The 26,473-nt window shown below is 42.5% G+C and overlaps 1 protein-coding gene across 4 annotated transcripts in view; it reads right to left on the bottom strand.

The window, feature by feature from the left end:
* Positions 1 to 26,473, bottom strand: part of LOC124794879 (polypyrimidine tract-binding protein 1) — a 264,872-nt gene that overhangs the window by 224,059 nt on the left and 14,340 nt on the right. For all 4 annotated transcript variants that reach the window (XM_047258570.1, XM_047258579.1, XM_047258586.1 and 1 more), the window contains exon 2: positions 3,357 to 3,458. In XM_047258570.1, coding sequence (XP_047114526.1) covers positions 3,357 to 3,458 — 102 coding nt within the window. The remainder of the gene's footprint in view (positions 1 to 3,356; positions 3,459 to 26,473) is intronic.

The following is a 26,473-nucleotide window of genomic DNA, read 5'->3' as shown; positions in this document are numbered from 1 at the left end:
GTAACCGTTCTTGTGACACTATGTTGCCAACTGACGCTGAAACTGACGCTGCATGCAGGTGCCGTTACGATGCGCCACAGCTATACGCCGAACGTGATGGTCTTCCCTCTCCATAGTGCCATGTAGCCGTTCGGAGCCCGGTTTACTTGCGACCGTATATTCCTGTGACCACCGCAGCCAGTAATCATGCCTGTTAAGCCTTTCTGGAATACCACGAAAGGGACAGCCAGCTTCTCTTAGTCCTATTATGCGACCTCGTTCAAACTCGGTGATGCGTTGATAAAGGCATCACTGTCGTCTTAAACGCGTACTTTAGTAACAGCTCAGATTGCCCCTTTTAATGACAAATTTTCGCATCAAAGACAGTTCTGCAACTTGTGCAAGTTGCTCCGTATATCTCCGTAACAAATTGTAACAAATCAGAATTAGACCCAACAAAAAAGTGACGTTCAGATTCGCATAAAAGATCTGTTATCAGTTAGTTGCAAGACCTAGAAACAAAACCAAAGGAGAAAGGCCAACAGTGTTCGATTTTACACAAATATTGTACATATGTGATCTGTGCAGTCGCACGATACGATCAAAGCCACTTAAAGACAAATGCAAATAGATTCTGGTAGGGAATGTGTTACACCACAACTAAAAGGAGATCAGAAAGCAAACATGGTCGCAATCTATCATTCGCAACCAGGTGGAAAATTCGCAGCTGCCGTTAAGGTAGGCATCCAAGAAAGATGTCCTACGGGATTGTTTCCTTAGTAGGTTAGGTTTTCATCTTGCCTTGATCTTTTATCAGCCTATATTTCTGAACTGTAGAATCGTTCTGCGCAATGAACAGTTTGCTGCCACAAACGCTCGCAAAAAATACAGGTGCAGCATCTAGTATAATTTCTTTAATAGACTAGTACCTCGCTGGAGACAGTGCGCCACTTCGTTTACAAAAGTTATTTCCCCTATATAGTTATTTATGCAAGCATTTTACGACCAAACATATGGTAATATAGAATTGGTAATGTAATAAGGCTGATATTCTGAATCAAACCTGAGGATCGACAACGACATATATACTGAGTGACGTAACGAATCGAGTGACAAATGAGCCAATGACGAAATCTATGCAGTCCCAAGCTACTTTGGAGAAATAGAACTGATGTGGACCCTTTTTTCTTCAATACAGATGACTAAGTCGAAAGATTATTACAAGTTTTGACAAAACATGCAAAAAAAAAAACAACATTACTCCATTTGAGTTTCAAATTAAATGAGTGACCAGAACGCTAGAATGACTCACGGAACAGCAGCACGTAACGAAAGCGAGCGCGCAGCTTACAGCACTCACAACCGAATTGACAATTTCAGTAAGGCGTATCATGTGGCCTGCCACCGGTGTATTATGCAATACCAAGAGCGTTTAATAATTAAAATATTACGAACCATCTCCCGCTGGGCGCTTTTCTTTTACGTCGTGGGTTCATTAGCGAACAAAAGCAGTACTGTATTTCTAAGGTGGTCGCATACTGAAGTATTATAAATTAAATGAATTACCGTGACAGATTAATACAAATCATCTGAGCAGTCTGCTGCATTACTTGCCAGTTTCACTTGCCCTCGGAAATAACGCAAATTGACTCACTTGCGCGTTCTCTCAACAGCCTCTACAGGACATCAGCTGTAAGCGTTCCCACAGCGACGAAGCTCACACAGTTTCGGCTAGTTCGAATTCGTCCCACTCTATTCGCAGTGACAAACTGTGAATACTTCGACCTCGATGCGGATATGATATGTGGAGCGCAACAAGCAACTGTCCCCGAACTCTACAGCGTAGATACTGCAGCAGTCAGAATTCCAACGGACACGAACAGGTTCGTGTTCATCCAGGCATCTAACAGCTCAATTGTGAAGAGAGCAACTTGTAAACAGTTCTGTTTCTTAAGAGTCCAAAAAACGTAACAAAAGCAGTGCTGTAGTATCATTAAAATTTACTGTCATCTGACGCATTTTCGCCGTTCCTGTTTCTCTCAGAAATCGTTCCTCTCCAAAGACAGTTTCATGAAAATGTGAGGTTAAGGAAATAACTGATAATGGCCGAATCGGAAGTTAACAATCAGGGCTACTTCAACATGCCAAAGTTTTACATTATTTTATGGCTAAAATGGCGTGCTTCAATTTGTTACAGATGTAGTAACTAAATTTGTATCTTTCTTTTAACTTTTATGCGAACTACGAAATGTATCAGTGAGTTGATTCGGCAATTGTGTACATGTTACTGACAGTATTCCAATAATATTGCACGTCATAATACATATAACATTACACCTTTCGTCTAGATACTTCCTTCCCTGCACTTAGCGTTTAGGTGTCCAAAAGCAACGCTAACATTTTATTTTACAATCAATTCCCACTTCATAAAGACTCCCACATGTATAATGCTACACAAATCACACGAAAAAAGAACTAAAATTAAAACTTGTTTTCGTAAGTTTCCCTGGACAGTACAAATAAGCATTTAACCATACCGTGTACAGGCGGTCTTCGATGCGTATACATCAAAAACTGAAAATTTTGATCAGACAGGGAAACATTTAGGCGTCCACACATAGCGGACATACAAAAACAAAGCGTTTTAAAGTCATCGGTGGGCAGCCACACTAGCATTTTGATGTCTTTACCTATCTGGTAACGAAAGTTATTACAAGCGACGCTAATTAATCAGTGAGACACGATAAAGATTTGAAGAGAACGCTAATTTACAACACGCTCGGTATACCTTTATATATCTGAGTTGAATGGTTATGCTTTCTTATCGGTAGTGTGTGCAGTTTCGTAATCTAACATCCCTTCTGTTTCGCGGCTGTCTTTTACACAATGAATGCTTTGACCGCCGCCCTTGTTTTCTAGGCATCTGCGCCTTATTTTCTTCGACCCTTGGATCGAAAATGCCTTCAATACGCACTGGGATGTAATGACTGTCTTCGATAAGCAGATGCAACGAACAGGGAATACTTTCATATGCACATAATAAAACCTACTTGAAATCATTTTGTTTTTACGCAAACAATTTCTACGGGCAATCTTTACACACAATAGTGTGACTAGGACATCTAAAGGCTCAAATGAAACCGAATACTATCTGCTGTGAAAAATTCTGATGAGAATTAAAAACGAAATGTAGTGTGGATCCGAACTCAGCCAAAGGGTGTATTTTATTCTCTACTCCCTACGCTGCACTTGCATACTTACGACGTCGCAATAGAGCGCATTTCGCTGATGACTGAAAATACCACGCCTTAAATACTAAGTGGCTATTAGTTATCATGCGACCTTTTTGTATCTGGATACTAAATTCAGTTTCTTACCTTCTTGGCGTCATTGTTGTTGTCCGCATGATTTGGCTGCGGACTCATTACTGAGCCATTGCTCACTGCGCCCGTCTGCGACAAGAGGTCGTCGGAGCCTCGCTGTAACAAAAGAACTGTATTACAAAACACACACACACACACACACACACACACACACACAGCGATCGAATTTTTAGTCTCGTAATTCTGTATCTTACAGAAGTGGAGACCTAGCTTTGACGAACGGCGCTAAAGGCGACAGATGAGTTGACTATAAAGATTCAACAGCCAATATGGCGCTGACGCATCTTCCTGCAACGTGTTTCAGAGAGAAAGCAGCAGGAAGCCTGAATAACATCGAGAAACCGTAACTGATACGCAGCGGCTTATTCGCCGTCAAGATGTTGTATACTAATATGTTCAACGTCCATGGCTCGCGCAATGCTCCTGCGCCCATCAATTGCTACACTGAGTCGGGAAAAACTACTGTTCATGAAACATCTCTAATTTGCTTTGTATTGAGACGTGTGATGGGGATACCAAAAACGGCGTTATAAACAGTTCTGCACCTAGCGGAAAATATCGTGGTAACAAGGGAATTTTAAGAAATATTCACAGCGAAAATCATTTCTTATAACATTGTCCTCAACGCAGATCTGTTAACAACTGAAATAGGCAACACTAATATCCTAGAAGTATCTTAAAATTTGGTAAACGATGTATTTGCAACGAGAGAGAGAAGCTTAACCCTACCACCTGCCGATAGAAGATCCTTTGTTCACACAGGCAATAGCATGTGCGTGCCTCTTGGTCATTAACATAGCCCCTATCCGAATTAGAATTATAATGAAAAAGCCCACGACTTACAACATTTACCTGCGTGTTCTGCATATTCATGAGTGAATTAGACGTTAAAAATTAGTAAACCGACACTACCAAAGTTTCTGCTACAACGAAGCATGTTTAGAGAGTGTAAACCGGAGTATCAATACACATTTTTATAAGGCTGTAGCAAAAAATCTGAATATCGAAATCTTGGCTCAATGCGTGTTATTCACCACTACTTTTCTACGAGTAAAAACATTCACAAGCATTTAGAGAAGTAGCATCCGTTTCCTTCGTCAAACGAATACCTGGCGGTATATCAAGAATTGTGCAGCAGTAACAGTTCCAAGTATGTTTTATCCAACGGCAAGAAAATTTTACTTCCGGCCAGAATAAACCCATGACGATGTTTACGTCCGGAAAAAAGCACTGCAGCAGCTACTCAAGGTAAACACTAGACATTGTAGCTGCCAACTTGCTATTAAAATACCAATAAACTATTTTCCGGAGAGCTCTACATTTTTCTTTATGTCGAGTGTCCAGTGATACCACTGTTATATTAATAATACTGAGATCGTGTGTGTACAGTGTGTGTTTGGCGTTACGCTTAAATTTACTAAAGCATCTTTATCAGCCTGAAAAAAATTACCTTGCGCGCTGGTTTTTAAATTACATATTTTGCAATAGTACTTATAAACATTTCCCATAATGACCATTTCTTGCTATTGCGTTACATGACATGGAAGTATCGAAAGTGCTCTCAAATCTATAGAAAACTTTAGGTATGATAAGCACGTTAAATGATACTCTAGCTGTAGGTACTACAAGCTATTCAACTTCTAATGGTGTAATTTTTACTCTTGACACTGAAAATATATTTCTATTGATCTCTACGAAAGCAAAAAGTTCAATCTGATGGTCAAACAAAACACCTAAACCTAGCGCAGGAACTGCTAACGGTGAAGTCCTCAAAAACTCTTGCACACCAAATCAACAAACTGCAATAATATACACGGCCCAAGAATGAGAGTGTAGAAATGCGATACAATACCACAGCTCGACAAAATGCTGCCAAATAAATCCACGAAACTGCTGAATCAAATCCAAGCACAGCTACTTAACAAATGTACTGCCTTGGTGCAGACTTGCTGTAGCTAAAATAAGGCAGCGCTAATTGATCCTTTCCCTTGTGATTTGCATACATGATGCCAGCGGTAATCTGATTAGCAGTGTCGTGCTCACTGCTACACGCTGTAATATACTTGTGTTCCGATTGTTGGTGTGTCGGCGATGTAAAGTCGTTCAAACTGTATAAAAATTTAATGGGGAAGAAATGTAGATCAGTATCCGTGTCCTACTGACATGGTGAGCACTGTGTACTTTCGCCAGTGGGACGTACTCAGAAAAACGTTTTACTAACATCAATATACTTCACCCCATCAGACTAAATATTTTCAACATTGGATTAATATAAAATAGAGAAATATTGAGTACAATGCACAGAGTTTATACAACCATTTGAAACTGTCAGGAAAGTCCTTCTTTGGGATGATCAATTCGCACGCCACAATAGCTTTAATGTCGGGTATTTCGTCCAGGCGTTGACCATTTATGTGAACTCTGCCCTCTGTCGTTTTATGGTAGATTCGTACTGACAACATTAAGTCTCGTCACCCGTGATTTCTTTACCACAAAAGAATAGTCCACGTTTTGCGTTTCAATAAAAACGCGGCAGCATCCACGCGTTGTTTGTTCTAGGGGGAAGTTCAGAATTATGTGAAGCTCGGATCTGAGGAGGCCATCAAACTAAGTAAACGCGAAACTGGTGCCAGTACAACCCCGGGCGCGGAAAAATAATGGTTTAGAAACTGCAAATGCCTTAGAGTGTAATATACACACCGCCGCTGTACACTGTGCCAAAATCCAAATTTTTTCGGATGATTATCGCTTCTTCCAATTTTCCAATTAGGGGCGCATATCTGTTAAGGCGGTGTCGTCGTGACTACAAGCTTGAATTGCTGCACAGCTGAACGCCTAACGGATAAACTAATGAGATGTACCATACCTCGGCTCCAGGATATTTAGGATAAACTGAACAGGGTAGCTTCATCAGTAGTGAGTTTTATATTGCGAAATGATGTCCATCCTTGAAGTATCTGCACTTCCATATTCTGGCAGAAGATTACCTGACCCGTGCAGTGAGACCTTGTATAAAGAATGGCGGATACTATAGATCACTGACACTATGTCAGTGAACATGACTGAGTACGTAACCGGTCAGCAACTTCTCTGCCAAGTTTCTGTAATTGTTGCTTTGTGGGTTCTGTAACTGTCATGTCGTGGATCTAATGGTATAAGTCGCACATATTCTTGATAGTTTTGTTTCCATACCTTAACAGTTAATGGAAATGCACTTGCTATGTTTTAGACTTTTTCTTCAAATCGTGGTTTTATATTTCTACGGTGCTGAAGATAGCGACTAAGGTTACACTCGAGCCTTGGACCAGGTAGGCACGTCGCAGGTACTTCATAATCTTAGGCATCCAAGTCTTAATATCATTAACAGGCGCAAACTGAAGAAAAATATAAATTAATTCAAACACGTGATCACAGATACAAACATCCGCAACAGGCAGCGATACAGGCTTTAGGACAGAAAACGCGAGTAATAGGTGCATATTACATTCGACATTGCTACATGTATTACTCTTTTTACACATCCAATCTAATGCACAACTCGACCAGAAGAAGGGATCGGTTCGTAGGACATGTTCTGAGGCATCAAGGGATCACAAACTTAGTATTGGAGGGCAGTGTGGAGGGTAAAAATCGTAGAGGGAGACCAAGAGATGAATACACTAAGCAGATTCAGAAGGATGTAGGTTGCAGTAGGTACTGGGAGATGATGAAGCTTGCACAGGATAGAGTAGCATGGAGAGCTGCATCAAACCAGTCTCAGGACTGAAGACCACAACAACAACAACAACAACCTAGGAACAAGACTGTTGATAAAATTTGCTCGAATTCGTAACAATGGACACAAATGAAGCAATACCCATCATGGACCTGCACAATTATGTACAATGCATAAGACAAACTTCGGAACAGGTGAAATGTTGCTGTTGACGGAAACACAATGTCTCCCCAATGGAAATTTAGCGCAATGACGTGAAAAGTGAAATGATTTCCGTGAAATTTTTATTTCTTTTACTTATGAATTCTGTACGTGAAAAATAACAAAAAGCACTTTGGATGGACGTCCACTTTCCGCTGTCTGGGAAAGTCCGTTCAATGATCGGACGAAGGAGTGGTATCAACAACACCATTACGTCCATTAAAGCAGGTGCTCAAACCAAAATTCGTGTAAGGGTATGTGCATCTTATCAACCAGTCGCCTCTGACACACAATAATCGAACGATGGAATTGAAACAAATAGGGCCCCATAAACGGGTATCTAATTTCACTGAACATTCTGTTAATTACAGAAAACAAATATGTTTGCATTTCATTCTGCGAAAACAATTTACATTAAAAGGGAAAACAAATTCGTTCAAATTTGTTACCAATCAAAGCCTCGCTTTCAATGGGTGATTACTCCCCTAGTGCAATTACTTATCTTTAATTAGAACTCGTCGACGTCTCTTTCACAAAACAAATTTAAGAACCATAGAGAAGCAAATCAACAAAACTAAATAGTTACAATTTAGTTTTGGCAGTATTTTCACTTCCGTGGATGTGTACTCAGTTACGACAGTGCAATTGTTTTCGCAGTGTGGTCAAACTACATTATAACTGAATGTTAAGCAATATGTCCCCCACTTTTAACTCTTACAGTTACTACCAGTGTGTATCCTGCGTTCCATTTTTGCCTTGTTTGAACGTTTTCGTATACTCTAACTGTAAATCTTATTTTATATCTAATCAGTACTTTTGTTAAACTTATGTTACACTGTATCAGGGTACGACTTAATGTTCACCATCCTAATTTGTATTTAGATATGATTAGATGTTTACTATTTACATATTAAATCCCAAAAATCTATCAGTATGTACGCAGTTTTTTTAATACTACGACTTCGGAAACAAAAAGCTTTGTCCAGAAGAAAGTTTCAACTTTCTCATGAATTTAATAGTGCTATTTATCAGACTTTTATATCTTAACTGATATCAGTATTATTCTCTTTCCGAGCTAAAGTAATTATTTACACCTTTATTCTTTCATGAACTGGATTGTAGCAGACGTTTTAGCCTAAACAACAGCAAGCAGAAACAACTCATCGAAAAATTTGAGTTCTCTGCCATCTTGGAGAATTTCAAGCGCCGACAAGCGCAAATAAAAATACCACTCGACAACGCTTTTCCGTTATGGATTCCAACGAAGTCAGAAGTCTTAGCTGCTATGAGCATAAAATTTTGCATTATCTTTAATTCAGAATACCATCTGAAACAGTCCTCCGCCCGTGCTTTTAATATAAGAAGTATCTCCCGTCACGTTTCCCGCTCCGTAATAACGCACATGAAGTAGAGGGAACAAATTAGGTAGTTATTCGTGCGGGAACCAGGCGGCACGCTCGTTCGCTGAGGGAGGGGCAGTTCACAAATCACAGGCAGAGAGGAGCTTAGCAGAGGACTTAAGCGGAGCACCTGATGCGGCAGCTCGGCCACTGTTTATGCACTACGATAACAAGTAGACGCCAAAATCAATTACCGAGGCTTTGGCGCACCTGCGTGCTGTTGCGGCGGCAGCGGACACTCCCAGCCGCTTTTTGAGCCGCCCCGACACCTCCGGGACTCCGGAGACCGCTCTATTTCCGTTTTATCGCTCCCGTAAATCACCTTCCTGTGTACGCCGGAGGGCCACGATTATTACCTGTTTAATTATTGACCGGGCTCCGGGAAACGTCAAGTGTCGGTAGGCAGCCGCCGCGCGTCCTATGTATATTTATGTCTCCATTTCGTCCGATTTTAAATCTCTCTCTCTCTCTCTCTCTCTCTCTCTCTCTCTCTCTCTCTCTCTCTCCCCCTTATTCCTCCCTAACATCTACTTATCTTCCCCATGGGTCAGGAAAGTGCAAGAATACATACACGGTGCCAAAGCTTTTCAACAACCGAACTGCAACTGTACAACATTACGAAAAACTTAAGTTTTTTAACAAACCACAATATTCCCAACGTTTAGGGAAGTGTCCTTACGAATATTCGAATTTAAGTTTGGTTGGGGTAAGGGACGCACGATATTACTGCACGTATGGTTTGAGTAGATTAAAATAGCAATACATGCGGTAATATCCAATAAAAAAGTGCTCAAATGTTTGTAAGATCCCCAAAGTTCCCAGAAACGATGACTGGATTCATTAAAACCACTACCGCTCGGAAGTGGGTAAAAACTAGAATATGTGAATTTCAAGATGCAATATCTTATTTAGGTTCCATGTTTATGTTACCTTAACGAGAGTGAGAATGACTTATGAGCTATCTTAATCGCGGAACAAGTCATTATTAGTCACGTCCAAACAAGATCGCTAGTAATACTTGCGTTTTCAGCAAGGACAAAATATTCACTTCGCCCATTTGATGGGCTGATTTCAGGTCTCAGATTAACATTATGAATCACAGAAAAATCTTTACTATATTGCTAGCTCCCGGGAAACAACGAAGTTTTCGAACAAATAACTAGGTTTCTTTCTCCTCAACGAGTCTCCCCTAGAAACAACTTTGTTTACAAGCTTTGCTCTGTAGTTTTGGGCAACGTAAGCAAATATGCGAATTTTAATTTTGGAAATTGATCTGACAAACTTTGACATTTCTCATTCCACATCCACTGATTAACACAAAATACTGACCTTTCATTCGCCCAATATCTCTAGGCAGATGTACTAAGGACTCCACACTTTGAAAAACAGCGTAGGACTTTCATCGAAAATGCTTAAAAAATTCAATGTTCCTCCACTTAAAAACTTAGGTTACTCACAGTAGAATAGCACCGACAAGTATTCGTGTCAGATCCTGTTTTTAGTTATCCCATTCTACTAAACATTTATAGTCGTCTAAAAATTAGTTCATTGACAAAAACAATTACTTTAAACACATCGACTGAGGAAAGAAGAAAAGCTTTTCAGGCGGCGTGGTGACATGCACTACGAGTATACTTATTTCCTGCGAACGCTACCACGAGGTATCGTTTGATCTGTTCCGTTGAAGAAGAATGATTGAAACACTTTAGTAAGATCACACGCTACTGGAACGAGTATATTAATTTTCGTTGAAGCCAAACAGAACATATTGCGTGCACTCCTCATCGCTGAAGTTTTAGTTCAACTGCGATTTCCAGTTTTGTAGAAAGAGCCGATGACATCGACTTGAACGTACTTAGCGTTTAAGACGTGAGGTAGGGTACAAGGCATCTACAAAAATTTGCCAAGTTTATTTGTATTTGCGACAGCCCTGTACACTTATGCATTTTATGGTGTCACAAGTAGAATATCCTTATCTGCATAATTTAAATGTCTGAATATTAATCATTTCGCCATTACCTATCTGCTTTCCCTAAAAGATCGAGAGATTTTGTGATTACCCCATCTGACCTATCTTTTAATAAGTTAAATTTTGAAAGTTTTTTTATTTACACGTACTTCTGAAGAGGACTGGTTTGCATCCGTCGAAACTGTTGGCAAAGTTTGAATAAAACTACCTTCTGTATTTTCTAATCGAAGGATATCTAAATCGTCTGACATTGATGCTGTTACGTCACCGACTGCGTGCAATTGACTGCATCCACAACACCCACGTGACGACTTACAAGACCTGCACAACAATTATCTACGAACAAATCATTAATGTATCCTGCTGAAATATTTTTTACATCCCTGTCTAGTGGCCATAAGTTTGGACGTACGGAACACACAAGCTACCTCTGACAGCCACTCAGCGCTGAAGGCAGTCGCTCTGTTACAGACAAGAAATCCGATTTACTTGTACAGGGGCTACTTCTATGGGTCAGCGTTAAATGTTGAGAGAACAAAAACGGCATTTGTCTCCCTACCTCACGATGACAATCTGTACCGTAACTTAGGAATTACAGTACATGACTATAAAACAGGTTTTGAGATGGCAACCACCCACATTTGCCATTTGCTGATCTAATGACATATGGCTTTCGAAAACGTTTGGTGATTGTTATGTAGCGCCTATTTCAGGGCTGTAACACTGTACGAGTGAGTTATAAAGGTGTCCTGGGCGACACCGCTTTTGGAGTCCTGTTGCTTTTTGTGAAATATGCCACGACAGGGACACACTGTCATTACTGCCGCTTGGTACATCTCATTTCAGACTTAGCCATGGTGAATATCGACAACCCAGACTATTCACTACAATACGTGTAGATAAAAAACGAAAATTAATACACTCGTTCTAGTAGCGTGTGATCTTACTAAAAAGTCTTTCATTCATTCTTCAACGGAGCAGATCAAACGATACCGACAATAAGAACTACAGGTAGCTTCTCTTTTTCCCGTAGCTACGATTACTGTTCCAATTTCGGCTTTCCATAACCTGAATTGCAATGATAACTGCTGAGTTTTAGGACGCGTGACTGGGGGATGGGGTGCACACTGGGCCAATTGAATAGTCACAGCAAATCGGAGAAATACCATATGTTCAAAAGGGCGATCGTTCTTACCACTTTTATTGTTTAAGATCAGAACAGAATTGACTGATGTCCCAAATATAAAAATGACTTTAGATATTCGTATGACGCGTATTGTACCAGAGGCCTATTGGGTCTGTTCGCCGCAGAATGGAGTCCGTGGTAACCACATAGGCGTACAAGTATGCCCCCCTCGCCTCAGTTGTTGCAAGCAACTTCGAAAGGGCCAAGTGTAACAATATACTGCTACGAATGTTAGACCTGTTATCTGGAAACTCTTGAATTGTAGAAATAAAACATTGAAAAGAATTAAAAATAAGAGGAATCAACTGAAGTTCAAAGTGAGTAACTTCCAGCTAACATTACCAGACATGTTACTGGCATCCCGAGAAAAACTTTGACGACTAACTGCAACTACACCTACTGTTGTTGCTACACTATTCGCTCGCACGGGCATGGGCGTATCTCGGCAACACTCGAGTCTAAGCATATTCATGTGGGTGGCCATAGCATTTTTTCTTTGTAATATTTATTACTTTTGTTTTATATGTGTGCCTATAGCTTCTTGTGACAGCATTGCACTATAGCTATTATCCCTAAAGGCTACACATCTGTATATTATTTGATTTATTAAGTTCATATTTTTTTATTATGGAAGTATGTCAGAACATCGTATCCTCAAAAATTACACGGAAAATGAATACAGCATTAATAACACACTGTCTTGTGTATTTATGTAATTAACAGTTTACTATTTCTCCAGTAACTTTATTTAAATATTAATCACCACTGATAATAGAAAATCATGGTAATTTAAGAGGTGCTCAATCTCATGTGTTAGCTGACACTACCTTTATAAGAGTGGCGGAAGATGCTTCTGTCAAACAGGCCTAAATAACAATTTAAACAATATTTAACGACGTTCATCACAAGCTCACGTGTACGAGAATACCTACTTACCGTATTTGTCGACAAATCTTTGTATTTATTGTTAATGGTCTTAGTGTGACTGAATGTTTTATATTTCTTTAAATACATATTTTAATATATTAGTCTGGAAAGTAGTCATTTGAGACAAATTCTGTGTCTAGAAGGTTAGAACGATGTATTTTGGCGAGAGACACCCTTCAGCTAATGGAAACGCAGACAGTAGCGGAACAATAGGGACTCAAGAGCAGACTGGCCTTCCGGGTGAAGGGACCACGGGAGCGATTCTGGAGAAACATTTAAGTTTGGTTTTCAAGGCAGACATGCCTGCGATTAGTGCTTTATTCGGTCGTGTGGCTGACAGATTCTGGGCGGTAAACTGCCGCTACCATACTATTTCGATGGGTCAATGTGCACCTGTGTAGGACTAACTTTATCCGATTGTATAAAGGAAGTAAGGATCGAGAACGAGTTACTATTCTTTGTATCTTATGTGTTAGTATGTAAATCATCATGTTAACTGTTTTGAGCTGGTGAATACTTCATATATAGTGATCACGCAATGGTCTTCAGTTTTCGTGTATCTTTGATTACAATTTAATTTGGGGATTTTGCTGCCGCTCAACGAAACTATACTACATTTGATAAGGGTATTCTCCGTCTCTGAATATCATAGGACTTGTTTATTTGAGATGTCCCTTTCTGAATAAACATTCAATATAAATTGTTATCCACATGAATTATAGACGTTAGAACAGAATCCTGCTATTCAATTATTCATTTCACTTTTATTTTGTATTTGTGTGTATTTCATTAACTCGTAATCTTGGCCAATACCTCGACTACTTGACTGCAGAATCACAGCTACAGTTTATTATTTACAGCAAATTAGTTGCGGGACAGGAAAGCAGACTCGGCAATTCGACCCTATGACTGCATTGAGCCATTTCTTTTTTTTAAAGCATCCCTGCATGTACCTACAATATGAGAAATTACCGGTAAAGACGCAGCTGGTTTGCTCGTATAGGATGCTGTTTTGAAGAGCAACTCAGCAGTAGAAAACTGTCAGGTAACGACGTAAATCGTTAATTGTATTGCAACAATGGTAAGTCTATCGTGGAATGTGCACTGGTCACTTGTCAAATTGACGAAAGACATCAATCTGAATAGTGATGAGTACGTGTTCCGTCGTATACGTCACACGCTTTTCAAACTACAAAAGGAAGAGGATGGTTTTTGCGTCCTCTTCAACGTCTACGATAAAAAATATACTCCGAGTGTCGGTATACAGCGCTTCGGTAATTCGCATCTGTATGACGCGGTCTAATTCCATTTGCGAGTGCATCGAGGAAAACATGACTGCCCGAATGCCTACGGACGGTCCCACCTTTATTCTCATTTTCCCAGCTCTATATGCGGTGGAGGCAGCACAACTGCACGGGTTACTCCTGCAACGACAAGGTCTTTAAGTGGTAGAACAAGCACGAATATGGGACAGTCGGGCCCTGAAATCGGCCATGTTCTTTTAAAACGAATCGTCCAGCATTCGCGTTTAGTGGTTATGTAGAATTGTAAATCCTAAATCTGGATAGACGGAAGTAGACATACAAGTTCAGTGCGTTAACCAATGCATCAGGTGGCTCGAAACGTGTTTGCTACTGTTCGTTCAGTCCTGTCTGCAACCGCATTCCCGCCTCTGCTGACTTTGCATCCTGGCTGTGTTTACGAGAGAGAGAGAGAGAGAGAGAGAGAGAGAGAGAGAGAGAGAGAGAGAGAGAGAGAGAGGGGGGGGGGGGGGAGGGGCACTGTGGTGTACGCATTCCCGTGCAAGCGTGAGCAGTTGGCACCTCAGTCTTACCACCCACGGTACGTGGAGATAGCGGACGATAGGGCTAGCAGCTTACTGCTTAGCTACATTGCACAGTTCTCTCGGAAGCACCTTAAGTCTGACATTTCCGCTAAAACTGTTACAAGAATCATTAAGTCCGTCTGCGCGCGACACCAATGATGCGTACACAAACTTCCAACGAAATCTGGCTTGATGCGCCGACGAACACGTTCCGAAATGTCTTATTACAACAGCTACGTGCAACAGATATAACGGAAATTCTGGTAAAACATTTCCCTTACTGCTTACGAATGATATCGGTACAAAACAACCCCACTGGGGTATTTCTTAACATTTATATTTGCAGTTGCAACTTCCTCAGTTTAGAAGTTTTAGGTGATTTAATTTTAATTTTACTCTTAATGTACACAGTTTGCTTTGTGTCTGCATTAATCTCTCTCACTACAATTTCTATGCCCTGCATTTCCATCACACTGACTGACATTAAGATATTTTTGCGACAGGAAACGTTACTGTGATTTGCACTGCCTTGACGTGGTAGGAATACGTTTTAATGTTCTCAGATCGATTACCATCTCCTAAAAACTGGTCCACAAATTTCCACTTTTTGGAACTAATTTAGCTTGTTTTATACATTTAGATTATCTAGGGATGAATACGAAGGTTAAAATTGTCTCCTACCTCAGGGTTCTGTAAGCTACATGCAAAGGCAATGTGACAAGGGTCCTCTACCGAAAGTGAGTGATTGGCGCTTCTTGTAAAATTTGGCACTACTGCTTTACACTGTTAAATCGTGCACACACCAACGTCACGTGAGGATTGTCGAAGGTAGATACCGTATGCAATTTTGCAATTTGTCACTGCTGCCTGCTCTGCTGCTGCGTTAGTTTGCTTGTTACTGCAACAAGTATCGTAGCGGCAGTCACTAAATGGATGTGATGAATTGTTACTGCACGAGTGAAGGCTTTCACAAAAGTGGCCCGCACCAGCAGTAACCAACGTTACATTTGTGCAGATGTCATTGTCGTTCAAGCCGAAAGAGATTATAAAGCAGTGAAACAAGCATTTTTTAGCATTAACATTTGCAATTGCTCTACCTATATGATTAAGATTTATGTTATTTGGATGAATTAACCATACCAATCACATATTTACACACCTTGTTCCTCAAGGAACACCACCTGCATTAATATAATTTATAGTATTAATTGAAACAATTAGAAATGTCATTCGACCAGGTACGCTAGCAGTACGACTAGCAGCAAATATAATTGCAGGACACTTACTATTAACATTACTAGGAAATACAGGACCATCTATAGCAATAAACTTAGTTTCACTACTAATTATTGGGTGTCGAATTTGCGACCAAGATAATTCGTGGGCTCCACACACATGTTGCACCTCGTGTTCGTCCGCAATGTATGCTTGGATCCATGGTAAAATGGTCTCCATGGTGTGTGTGTGTGTGTGTGTGTGTGTGTGTGTGTGTGTGTGTGTGTGTGTGGCCATTTGGCGTGAACCCAAAAAACATACATCGAATTGCTATTTTTGTATGGCAGCGCCCTTGAGGAAAGGAGTCAGTACGAAGAGGACGAGGTATACCCTGAAATCCCATCTTTCATTTGCCATGGAGTTCCTGGCGAGGGATTGCAGTTCATCGAGGAGAAAGAGGGGGTTATGTTTAAAGTCCTGACTAAAAAACGGGCCAGTTTCGTGTGTGTACCACCATCACGCAGTAATAGTGATTGTGTTGAATCGACGCATGTACAGCAGCAAAAGGGCAATTATCTGCCAGTGACACTGACCCTACATTTACACCAACATCTGAAGAACCACACAAAAGTCATACAGTACTAAATCAGTGTGATATGATTAGGCATTTAGATCTTCCAAAGCATAAAGCCGAACTCTTGCCCTAACGACTGCAAAAGTGGAATCTTCTCGCTGGCAGTACGTATGTGTGTTTCAGGAGCGTCAGAAGAAACTGAAATGTCATTTCAGGGCTAAAGGCAACATTAACCCGACGAGTAAAGACTGCAATGGCTCAAAAATAAACCTATTGGCAGTATTTTTACAACTGTAGGCCATTCATCCCTGTCCCATGTACTGCATTACCTAAAGAAAGTTTTAAAATGTTTAAATCCGTTGTCAGCAGCGTTAATTACAACAAGCACGAATGGCTGGTTTGCACGGGGGTTACGAGAAATTAACAGTTCAGGAAGGCAAACACAGCCTTTCAACATGCACCGTCAAAAAATATCGGATTAATGTTAAGGAGAATACTGAGTCGCACTAATCAAAGACACCGATAAAGGTTTTCGATAAATTCCGCTGCACATCGCAAGTACGTACACGCACGCATACGTGCGGGACTCGCAAGGCTGACGGCTACGAGTAAAGGCATTCCCGGCATAGCGCACCTATGTGAATTACCCAGCTGCGATCGGCTAGCTATCTGGCGAGAACCCCGGAGTTACCTGGCGCGCTGCCGCTGGCGCGTGTGACGCTAACGAGCGGGACAAGCCTGCGGCCTTGGTTAGCCCAGAGCGTTGCTCCCGTCGCGGGAGCTGGTACGGTTAAGGACGGCTTGCCAACCACGTCCGTGTCCCGTAACAACTTTACAATCAGCGGGATTGTTCCGCTGGGTTTCCAGTCTAAGTAGCAATGTGCTGCTTGCTTCCTCTTCCGGATAACTATAATTTCAGGCCGTTAGCTCACTCTCTTAGAGTCGTTAAAATCTGAATTAAACGTAATCCTACTGTACAGAGATAGAATTACTTCAGCACTAAAACATTTACTTTATATTACTTTAACATTCCTCCACCTATTTTTCTGCGACATACGTGTTGCGTGACCTTTAGATGGACAACTCCGCACGATGCAAACTGTCTTAATTCCTTCAGAGTAGCTAACATTTGTCGAATTTCACATTTAAACATAGCGACAGGGAAACAGCGAGTGGTGTTAGGCTGTAAGATCTTTGTGGACACACTGTATTACCTATTCAAACTAGATCCACGAAGTACGTTGGGCCACTTCGACGCCTCTGACTTAGTATGCGAGATTTCGAGGAAATCTCTAATTGCAGATAAACTGTTTCTCGCATACCGATAAGCCTGCGATCAGGATTGATAAGCTGGGTTGTTTTTAAAAAACTGCAACATATCTTACCTTGCCAACACTGTATCCGTTGACAATCTTCATCTACGGCCTTATTTGGTCAAAATTAATAATTTAAGAAAGGAAAGATAAGAAATTAGTGAACTATAAGATTCTGCACCGTTCCAGAAAGGGGTTAATTTCACTTTACAGTCATTATTCTAAATCAAATTCTCGAAGCAGAATGTTACTTTGCTATGTCTCTTATACTGAAAGAAAAATTGAAGCCCAGCACTTATTAACACACTTCTTGTGACGAACAGTTGCCTTCAATGAAGTATGACGACTTTTTAATTTGAGTGAGTTGAAGATGAACCATTTTGTATGTTAAATTTTGATAATTACACAGTTCGGTTTTATTGTGTTTTGACGGTTCTTTAAGCAGCGTAGGTTCCTTTGCGTCGCGTTAAATTACAACTCTACCTCCGATAGTTTCAATTATTTGCCTAAGTGAATGTTGTTTGAAACAATTCTGGTGACTTACGGTATCATTAGATTTGAGCTTTGCCTCGTTACACTACAAATTATCTTTTGAAGTGCACTATCTCAGTAATCGATTCACTCAAATAACTCTTACAGAATTAATACCTTGATGCAAATCTGTGTGCAGAGTTTGCTAGTCGCTGGTTGTTGTGTTATCCGTCAGAGTATTAATTCTCTGTACGCTGTAACGGGTTCCCCACTTTTGTGCACACTGATTCCGAAATTCTTTATTTTCTCAGTCACTGATGGCTAAGTTAGCAGCAGAAGTTTTGTACACACTTATGCATAGTCCCCCAGTTCTTTGTTTATGCAAACCGTATTCTCTATATCCCACTTATCTTCAGTAAAACGATGGAACAGCCAGAATCGAATAATGAATTATAGAAGAAGGATAGTTGCAACTCACCATATAGCAGAGATGCCGAATCGCAGATAGGTGCAACGAAAATACTGTGAAACAAAGTTTTCGCCGAAACAGGCCGTCATCAGAGTTTTGCACACACACACACACACACACACACACACACACACACACACACACACACACAAGTCTATGGCTACCACCCTGTTGGCCGCGCCGTTTAACGCGCTGCTTCCCGAGCGGGAAGGCGTGCCGGTAACCGGCACTTTTTTTTGTGGGGTTTAAGGGCGCTCAACTATTGAGGTCATTAGCGCCCAGTCACAGTTGTTAGAGCACATGGAATCTAGTAAAACTCAAGGGGAGGGGGGGACACCAGAAAGGCTTGACAAAGAGGCAGATAAAATAAGTAAAAAAGTAAGATGTCTTTGGACAAGCCAGTCAAAGTTATAAAACGCAGAACACGAGCAGCTGCTCGAGCGTCATCAGCTAAAATATCCGGTAAAGTAGATGGCAGGGACAGGACAACACGAGATTGACTAAAGCGGGGACACGACAATACAACATGACGCACTGTTAATGCCTGACCACAAGGGCACTGCGGGCTGGGTCGCCGGAGAGCAGGTAGCGGTGGCTTTAGGTAGCGGTGGCTAAACCGGCAATGCCCAATCCGCAACCTGGTCAGAAGGACCTCTTCTCGCCGAGATGGTCGGGAGGAGGTTGTCCAAGCAGTTGGGAGCGGTTTTACTGCCCGGAGCTTGTTTCCTTGGATGGATGACCAAGCATCCCACCACAACGACACAAGCCTCTTACAAACATCCCCAAGAATTTCAGGTGACGGAACACAATGGGAGGCTGGCCGAGGCAGGAGGACTGCAGCCTTGGCTGCAGCATCTGCAGCCTCATTCCCAGGCACCCACAGAAAGCTGACAGGAGAACCATTATCAGCGAAAGAATGGAGGGACTGCTGTATCCGTTGAACCAAGGGATGGACCGGATAGGGAGCTCCAAGGCTCTGAAGAGCACTGAGTGAGTCAGAGCAGAGTACATACGATGAATGGCGGTGGCGGCGGGCATACTGAACGGCCTGATGGAGAGCAAAAAGCTCGGCCGTAAAGCTGGAACATTGGTCGAGGAGCCGGTATTTAAAGGTGGCGGCCCCGACGACAACGGCACAGCCGACACCATCGTCAGTTTTGGAGCCATCGGTGTAAATAAAGGTGTGACCGGCAAGTCGAGCACGAAGTTCGACAAACCGTGAGCAATACACTGCAGCCGGAGTACCCTCCTTCGGGAGTGAGCTGAGGTCGAGATAAATATGAACCGGAGCCTGGAGCCAAGTTGGTGTCGGGCTCTCACCCTCTCTGAAGGTGGTAGGGAGGGGCAAAATCCAATTGTCGAAGCAGGCGACGGAAGCGGACTCCGGGGGGCAGCAGGGCAGACACATACAACCTGTACTGACGGTCGAGAGAATCGGCGAAGAACGACTGGTAAGAGGGGTGGTCGGGCATAGACAACAGCCGGCAGGCATACCGACACAGCAGTACGTCGCGCCGGTAGGTCAATGGTAATTCGGCAGCTTCAGCATAAAGACTCTCGACAGGATTAGTGTAGAAAGCTCCGGTCGCAAGACGTAACCCCCGATGATGGATGGAGTTGAGACGGCGTAAGAGGGATGGCCGAGCAGACGAAGCTCCCATAATCCAGCTTCGATCGGACTATGGACCGATACAAGCGAAGCAGGACAGTGCGATCCGCTCCCCAAGATGAACCACTAAGAACTCTGAGGACACTAAGGGAACGTGTACAACGGGCCGCCAAATAAGAGACATGCGGAGACCAACAAAGTTTCCTGTCCAACGTGAGCCCTAGAAACTTAGTTGTTTCCACGAATGGGAGAACAACGGGACCGAGATGTAAGGATGGCGGAAGGAACGCTTTATATCGTCAAAAGTTGATACAAACCGTCTTCTCTTCAGAGAACCGGAAGCCATTTGCCACGCCCCATGAGTATAGGCTGTCTAGACAACGCTGAAGGCAGCGCTCCAGGAGGCATGTTCTCTGGGCACTGCAGTAGATCGCGAAGTCATCGACAAAGAGAGAGCCTGAGACATTAGGTGGAATGCAATCCATAATTGGATTGATCGCGATGGCAAAAAGGGCTACGCTCAAGACGGAGCCCTGAGGCACTCCGTTCTCCTGGAGGAAGACGTCGGACAATACGGAACCCACACGTACCCTAAACATTCGATCCGTTAAAAAGGAAAATAAAAAGGGGCAGGCGACCGCGTAGGCCCCACCTGTGCATAGTGCGGAGGATACCTCCTCTCCAACAGGTATCATAAGCCTTCTCCAAATCGAAGAACACAGCTACCGTTTGGCGCCTTCGCAAAAAGTTGTTCATGATGAATGTCGACAAGGTCACAAGGTGGTCAACAGCGGAGCGGCGGCGCAGAAAGCCGCATTGGACATTGGTAAGTAGCCGTCGAGATTCAAGAATCCAGAAGAAGGGTGGCCCCTGGGGCAGAGGGGGCGGGGGCCACGGGGGAGGAGGGTTTGGAAGGGAGGGATTTGGGAGGCGGAGGCATAGACCCCAGATGGGGGGAGGAGGCGTGGGAGGGGCACAGGACAGGGGTGAGGATACCGTGGAAGGAGTGGACACAACTGAGGCAAACGAAGTGGTCAACGGCACGGGATGGAGGCGGTCTACTTCTTCCTGGCCTCAGAATAAGAGAGACGATCCAAAGTTTTGAGTTCTTGAATCTTCTTCTTCTGATATGCGGGGCAGTCTGAGGATCTAGGCGAGTGGATGCCAGGACAATTAACGCACCGAGGTGGTGGGGTGCATGTATGTTCCTCACGAAGAGGACGTCCACAATCGCCACAAAGGGGCTCAGGCCTCACACCGTGACGACATGTGCCCAAAGTGCAAACACCGAAAACAGCGCATAGGAGGCGGGACGTAATGTCGCACGTCGCACCGGTAGCACATCACCTTTACCTTCTCAGGGAGAACGTCCCCCTCGAAGGCGAGGATAAAGGCCCCGGTGTCGATGCGACGGTCTTTGGGGCCGCGTTGGACTCGCCGGACGAAATGCACGCCTCGGCGCTCCAGGTTGGCCCTCTTACAGGTTGTCAGGACCAGATCTTTAGCTTAGGGCAAATAATGGAGAAGTGTTATGAATGGAACAGGGAATTGTATCTATGCTTTATAGATCTAGAAAAGGCATATGACCAGGTTCCTAGGAGGAAGTTATTGTCTGTTCTATGAGATTATGGAATAGGAGGCCAACTTTTGCAAGCAATTAGAAGTCTTTACATGGATAGTCAGGCAGCAGTTAGAGTTGACGGTAAATTGAGTTCATGGTTCAGAGTAGTTTCTGGGTTAAGACAAGGCTGCAACCTGTCTCCGCTGTTGTTCATATTATACATGGATCATATGTTGAAAACAATATACTGGCTGGGTGAGGTTAAGATATGTGCACACAAAATAAGCAGTCTTGCATATGCGGATGACTTAGTTGTGATGGCAGATTCGATCGAAAGTTTGCGAAGTAATATTTCAGAGCTAGATCAGAAGTGTAAGGAATATGGAATGAAGATTAGCATCTCCATAACGAAAGTAATGTCAATGGGAAAGAGATATAAACCGATTGAGTGCCAAATAGAAGGAACAAAGAACAGTGGACGGTTTCAAGTAGTTACGATGCATATTCTCACAGGATGGCAACATAGTGAAAGAACTGGAAGCGAGGTGTAGCAAAGGTAATGCAGTGAGTGCTCAGCTACGATCTACTCTCTTCTGCAAGAAGGAAGTCAGTACCAAGACTAAGTTATCTGTGCACCGTTCAATCTTTCGACCAACTTTGTTGTATGGGAGCGAAAGCTGGGTGGATTCAGGTTACCTTATCAATAAGGTTGAGGTTACGGATATGAAAGTAGCTAGGATGATTGCAGGTACTAGTAGATGGGGACAATGGCAGGAGGGTGTCCACAATGAGGAAATCAAAGAAAAACTGGGAATGAACTCTATAGATGTAGCAGTCAGGGCGAACAGGCTGAGATGATGGGGTCATGTTACACGCATGGGAGAAGCAAGGTTACCCAAGAGACTGATGGGTTCAGCAGTAGATGGTAGGAGGAGTCGAGGCGGACCAAGGAGAAGGTACCTGGATTCGGTTAAGAATGATTTTGAAGTAATAGGTTTAACATCAGAAGAGGCACCAATGTTAGCACAGAATAGGGGATCATGGAGGAATTTTACAAGGGGAACTATGATCCAGACTGAATGCTGAAAGGCATAAGCAGTCTTAAATGAAGATGATCATGATGATGATGCTAAAATGGATAATTCGGTTTACAGTGCACATTCACATGTCCATATTCCCAACGAAGTAGGTCTCGACCTGATATTAAGCTGTTAAGTGTGGTTTTCGGGACGTAAATTTTCTTAGAGTACCAGTACTGTATTACCTCGTATTTGGTTCTTTATTATAGCATTATGTCATACGTGCTAGAAGATGGAAACGTGGACTTGAAATGCAGCGAAGGGTTGAAACTGGCCGTGGAATCAAACACTTAGTTTCAAATAAATTGACTGCCTCAGCGGATAATATTAATAAGAGCTAATTTTTTTTAGCGAACCGACAAAAATAACATTGTTCTGCAAGGCGATTAATGCTTCTTTACTGTAAGAAAGGTGGAAATAAAACCTGAAACTAGCAACATATTTTACCCTTCCGTAATTATATGAATATATTTTCATTCACTTTATAGCTCCCAGCCACAGAAATCCGTTTTGTTTTCATTTGACGTGAAAGCAGTAAACGAAGAACAGCAAAATCACTAAACGTGAACACGGGTCACGTGGAGACTACCCCCACCTCCAACCTGTAATAGACTGTTCTGCTTATCAGCCCCGGATCTACGATATTGCCGAACCGGTGTAATACTAGATAGTGCCGCCGCCGCCGCCCCTCCCCCCCCCCTTCCTCGAGCGTTTGCGATAAGACGTAAAATTAAAAAAACTTTAAAAAATGTTCATTTTGTAGCGCACATCTTTCTGAAGAGTGATACCAAAAACGTACATCTTCCGAGGAAATGTAAGACATGTTATTTGGTCGTAAGTATGCTACAAGTGCAGTGTCGCGCCTCTTCACGCAGCATTCTTCTATCGCATGTCACTGTATTTCGCTCTATGGAATTCTTGTCTATTTTGTAATGGAGCCATCGAACTATATGCAGGACAGTGGAAATTAAAATCTATGATGCCTCTCCTGCACTCAGTCGGCCGGTTTGACATCCTGCTCCTCTTAAAAACAAACTCGCAATCAATAGTGGATGGGGTTATTTGTATGCGGGAGAACAAGAACTCTTCAGAACATTTGCACTCTTTATTGCCTATTAGGTAATAACTTGCTACTCTGTGAGACATAATATTAAATATAGGATAAATAAAACCAGTGAAGACAAGGGACAAACAAAGACAGTACACGTTTCAATTTTTAAGTCCTAGCGTTTCTTTCTCTCTAATCTTGCTGCAGCTTTACACAGCGTGCTTTCCTTCCTGCAAAAGAAAAAATCTATTACCTCATCAAAGTTCGTAAAACGTTTTGCTACATGAAAAATCTAAATGTCGTCGTCTAATAATGAAAAAGCTATTAACGCAAATAGTACCAAAGACAAGTGTGATTTCTCGATCTGATTTCTTCTATTTTGTCACAGTCTGCTACATAAAACAGGCCTCTCTAATATTGCAGCAACTGTAAGTCACCAAATAAGACTTTTGGCAATCATGTTCATTTTTGTAATAAGACAGAATATAATTCAGGAAGTACCAATATGAGATGCCTATTTGGCAGACTGCAAGCAAAAAACCTTGTTTAGGAAATAGTTTCATATTTCATTCATACGCTCCAGTTTCTCAAGCACATCGGAAAGTAGCAGTACGAAATTTCTGTATAAATTTGGGATAGGTATATTCTTCCATAATTTGTGTGACGTCCCCGTTTCTTCTCCTTCCTCGTTCTAACAAACAATGTCATTACTAATTATGTAACTATTACTACCGTTGTCAGAACTCATTCTCCGGTTCACTTCACTAACCCTGCCAGAATCACCGGTTTAGTTATGGCACGATTTTTCTCCGGTTAGGCGTTATTACGTGTTCGTACAACGCTTTTTCTACGCTACTCCCAGAATGGAACTTAAGCGGCTGCTAGACGGCGACTGTAGAACTGGCCTTTACTAGTGCAGCGATCTGGCCAAAAATTCATTTTCTTGGATACACCGAAAAGATAGTCGTTTATTTCCAGTGAAACAAAGGTTTTTTCCCTCAAGAATATGAATCATCTCCCCCCCCCCCCCCCCGAAATTGCAACCCGGTTCAGACACCACGGTTTGCCGCCCTCCCCCCTTCCCATATCCCAGATACGGGCTTGCTACGCATGTGTGAATGTGGCAGCTTGGGCGCGCCAGTAAAATTTTTCCGGGTAGCGTGTGGCTGCTCGCTGCTTCTGCTTGCACAGCTAACAGCCACGTTTCTGTAGCTACAAGTGGGAGAAGTCGACGCGATGCGAAACTGCTCGAATGAATCTAACGTAAACCGTTGTGACGTCACGCTCATCGGAGTAACTTCTTGTTGTGAAGCATTGCGTAGTCTTCCTAAAGCCTTTGATACATTTTGCTGTTGGCAGACGCTTGTATGAGCACTGTTTTGTTATATGGCGCATTTCTTTTGCAATTTATGTTTTATTTTCGTTTTTTCTGTCGTTCATGTTTTATTGCTGCGGTATTACTCTGCAGTAGCGGGATACAGTAATACCCTTTGTTAGAGTATCTGTTCTTACCAGTCCAAATCACAAAAATTAACTGAAAACTAAAACAATAAAAAATCCCCGGAATTTTAAAAAATTCCCCGGTTTTGTCCTGAATGAAAAAGTTTCCGGATCTCACGGTTGTCCCGGGTCGTATACACCCTGTAAATGCTTGAGCACACGCTACAGAAGAATGTGACAAGCTTCAACTAGCAACACAGTATTGTAGATCAACTGGAAAACGCACTGAAACTGAAAATCGTGCACAACTGGCCTTTACAATACATTTAAGAGGGCAAATCAGGAAGTTTCCAGAATGAGATTTTCACTCTGCAGCGGAGTGTGCGCTGATACGAAACTTCCTGGCAGATTAAAACTGTGTGCCCGACCGAGACTCGAAGTCGGGACCTTTGCCTTTCGCGGGCAAGTGGTAGAGCACTTGCCCGCGAAAGCCAAAGGTCCCGGGTTCGAGTCTCGGTCGGGCGCACAGTTTTAATCTGCCAGGAAGTTTCAAATCAGGAAGTCTTTGTCCCAATTTTTTACCCAAATTACGGCGCAGCTCACATATGGGGAAACAGTCTCGCTCTGAGAACTGTGAGGTGGCGGCAGTGTGATGTTCGACATGAAGTCTTTCATGACAATAAGCGGTCGGGAAGGTGACAGATTTCCCGCGTGGATGCAATGGTGAAAGCAGATCAAAGTGAACATCGCGCCCATTTCCCGGGAGGTTGGCATATCATATGGGAGTGCTTACGTCATCATTCATGGGTCATTAGGGCACCAGAAGGTTTCATGTTGGTGGGAGCCTAAGCAGTTGGATGACACGAAAAGCAAGGGAATAATCTCATTGAATCTTCTGAAACTTACTCCAAGGAGGGTGAAGGTTTCCTGGACCGCAGTGTTACTGGCGATGAAACGTGGATACAGCATTTCATGCCGCAATCCAAGCAGCGGAGCATGGTATGGAAACATCCGGGTTTGCTTGTGACAAATTCTGTTCACCGCTATCTATTGCGTAAATAACTGCCTTCTGGGGGCCGTGGACCGCTCCTGCTGGACTTCATGCTGCC

This window comes from Schistocerca piceifrons, chromosome 1, assembly GCF_021461385.2.
Source record: "Schistocerca piceifrons isolate TAMUIC-IGC-003096 chromosome 1, iqSchPice1.1, whole genome shotgun sequence".
In the NCBI taxonomy this organism is placed as follows: Eukaryota; Metazoa; Arthropoda; class Insecta; order Orthoptera; family Acrididae; genus Schistocerca; species Schistocerca piceifrons.
The sequence above is the reverse complement of the archived record's forward strand: the minus strand, read 5'-3'. Positions and strand labels throughout refer to the sequence as shown.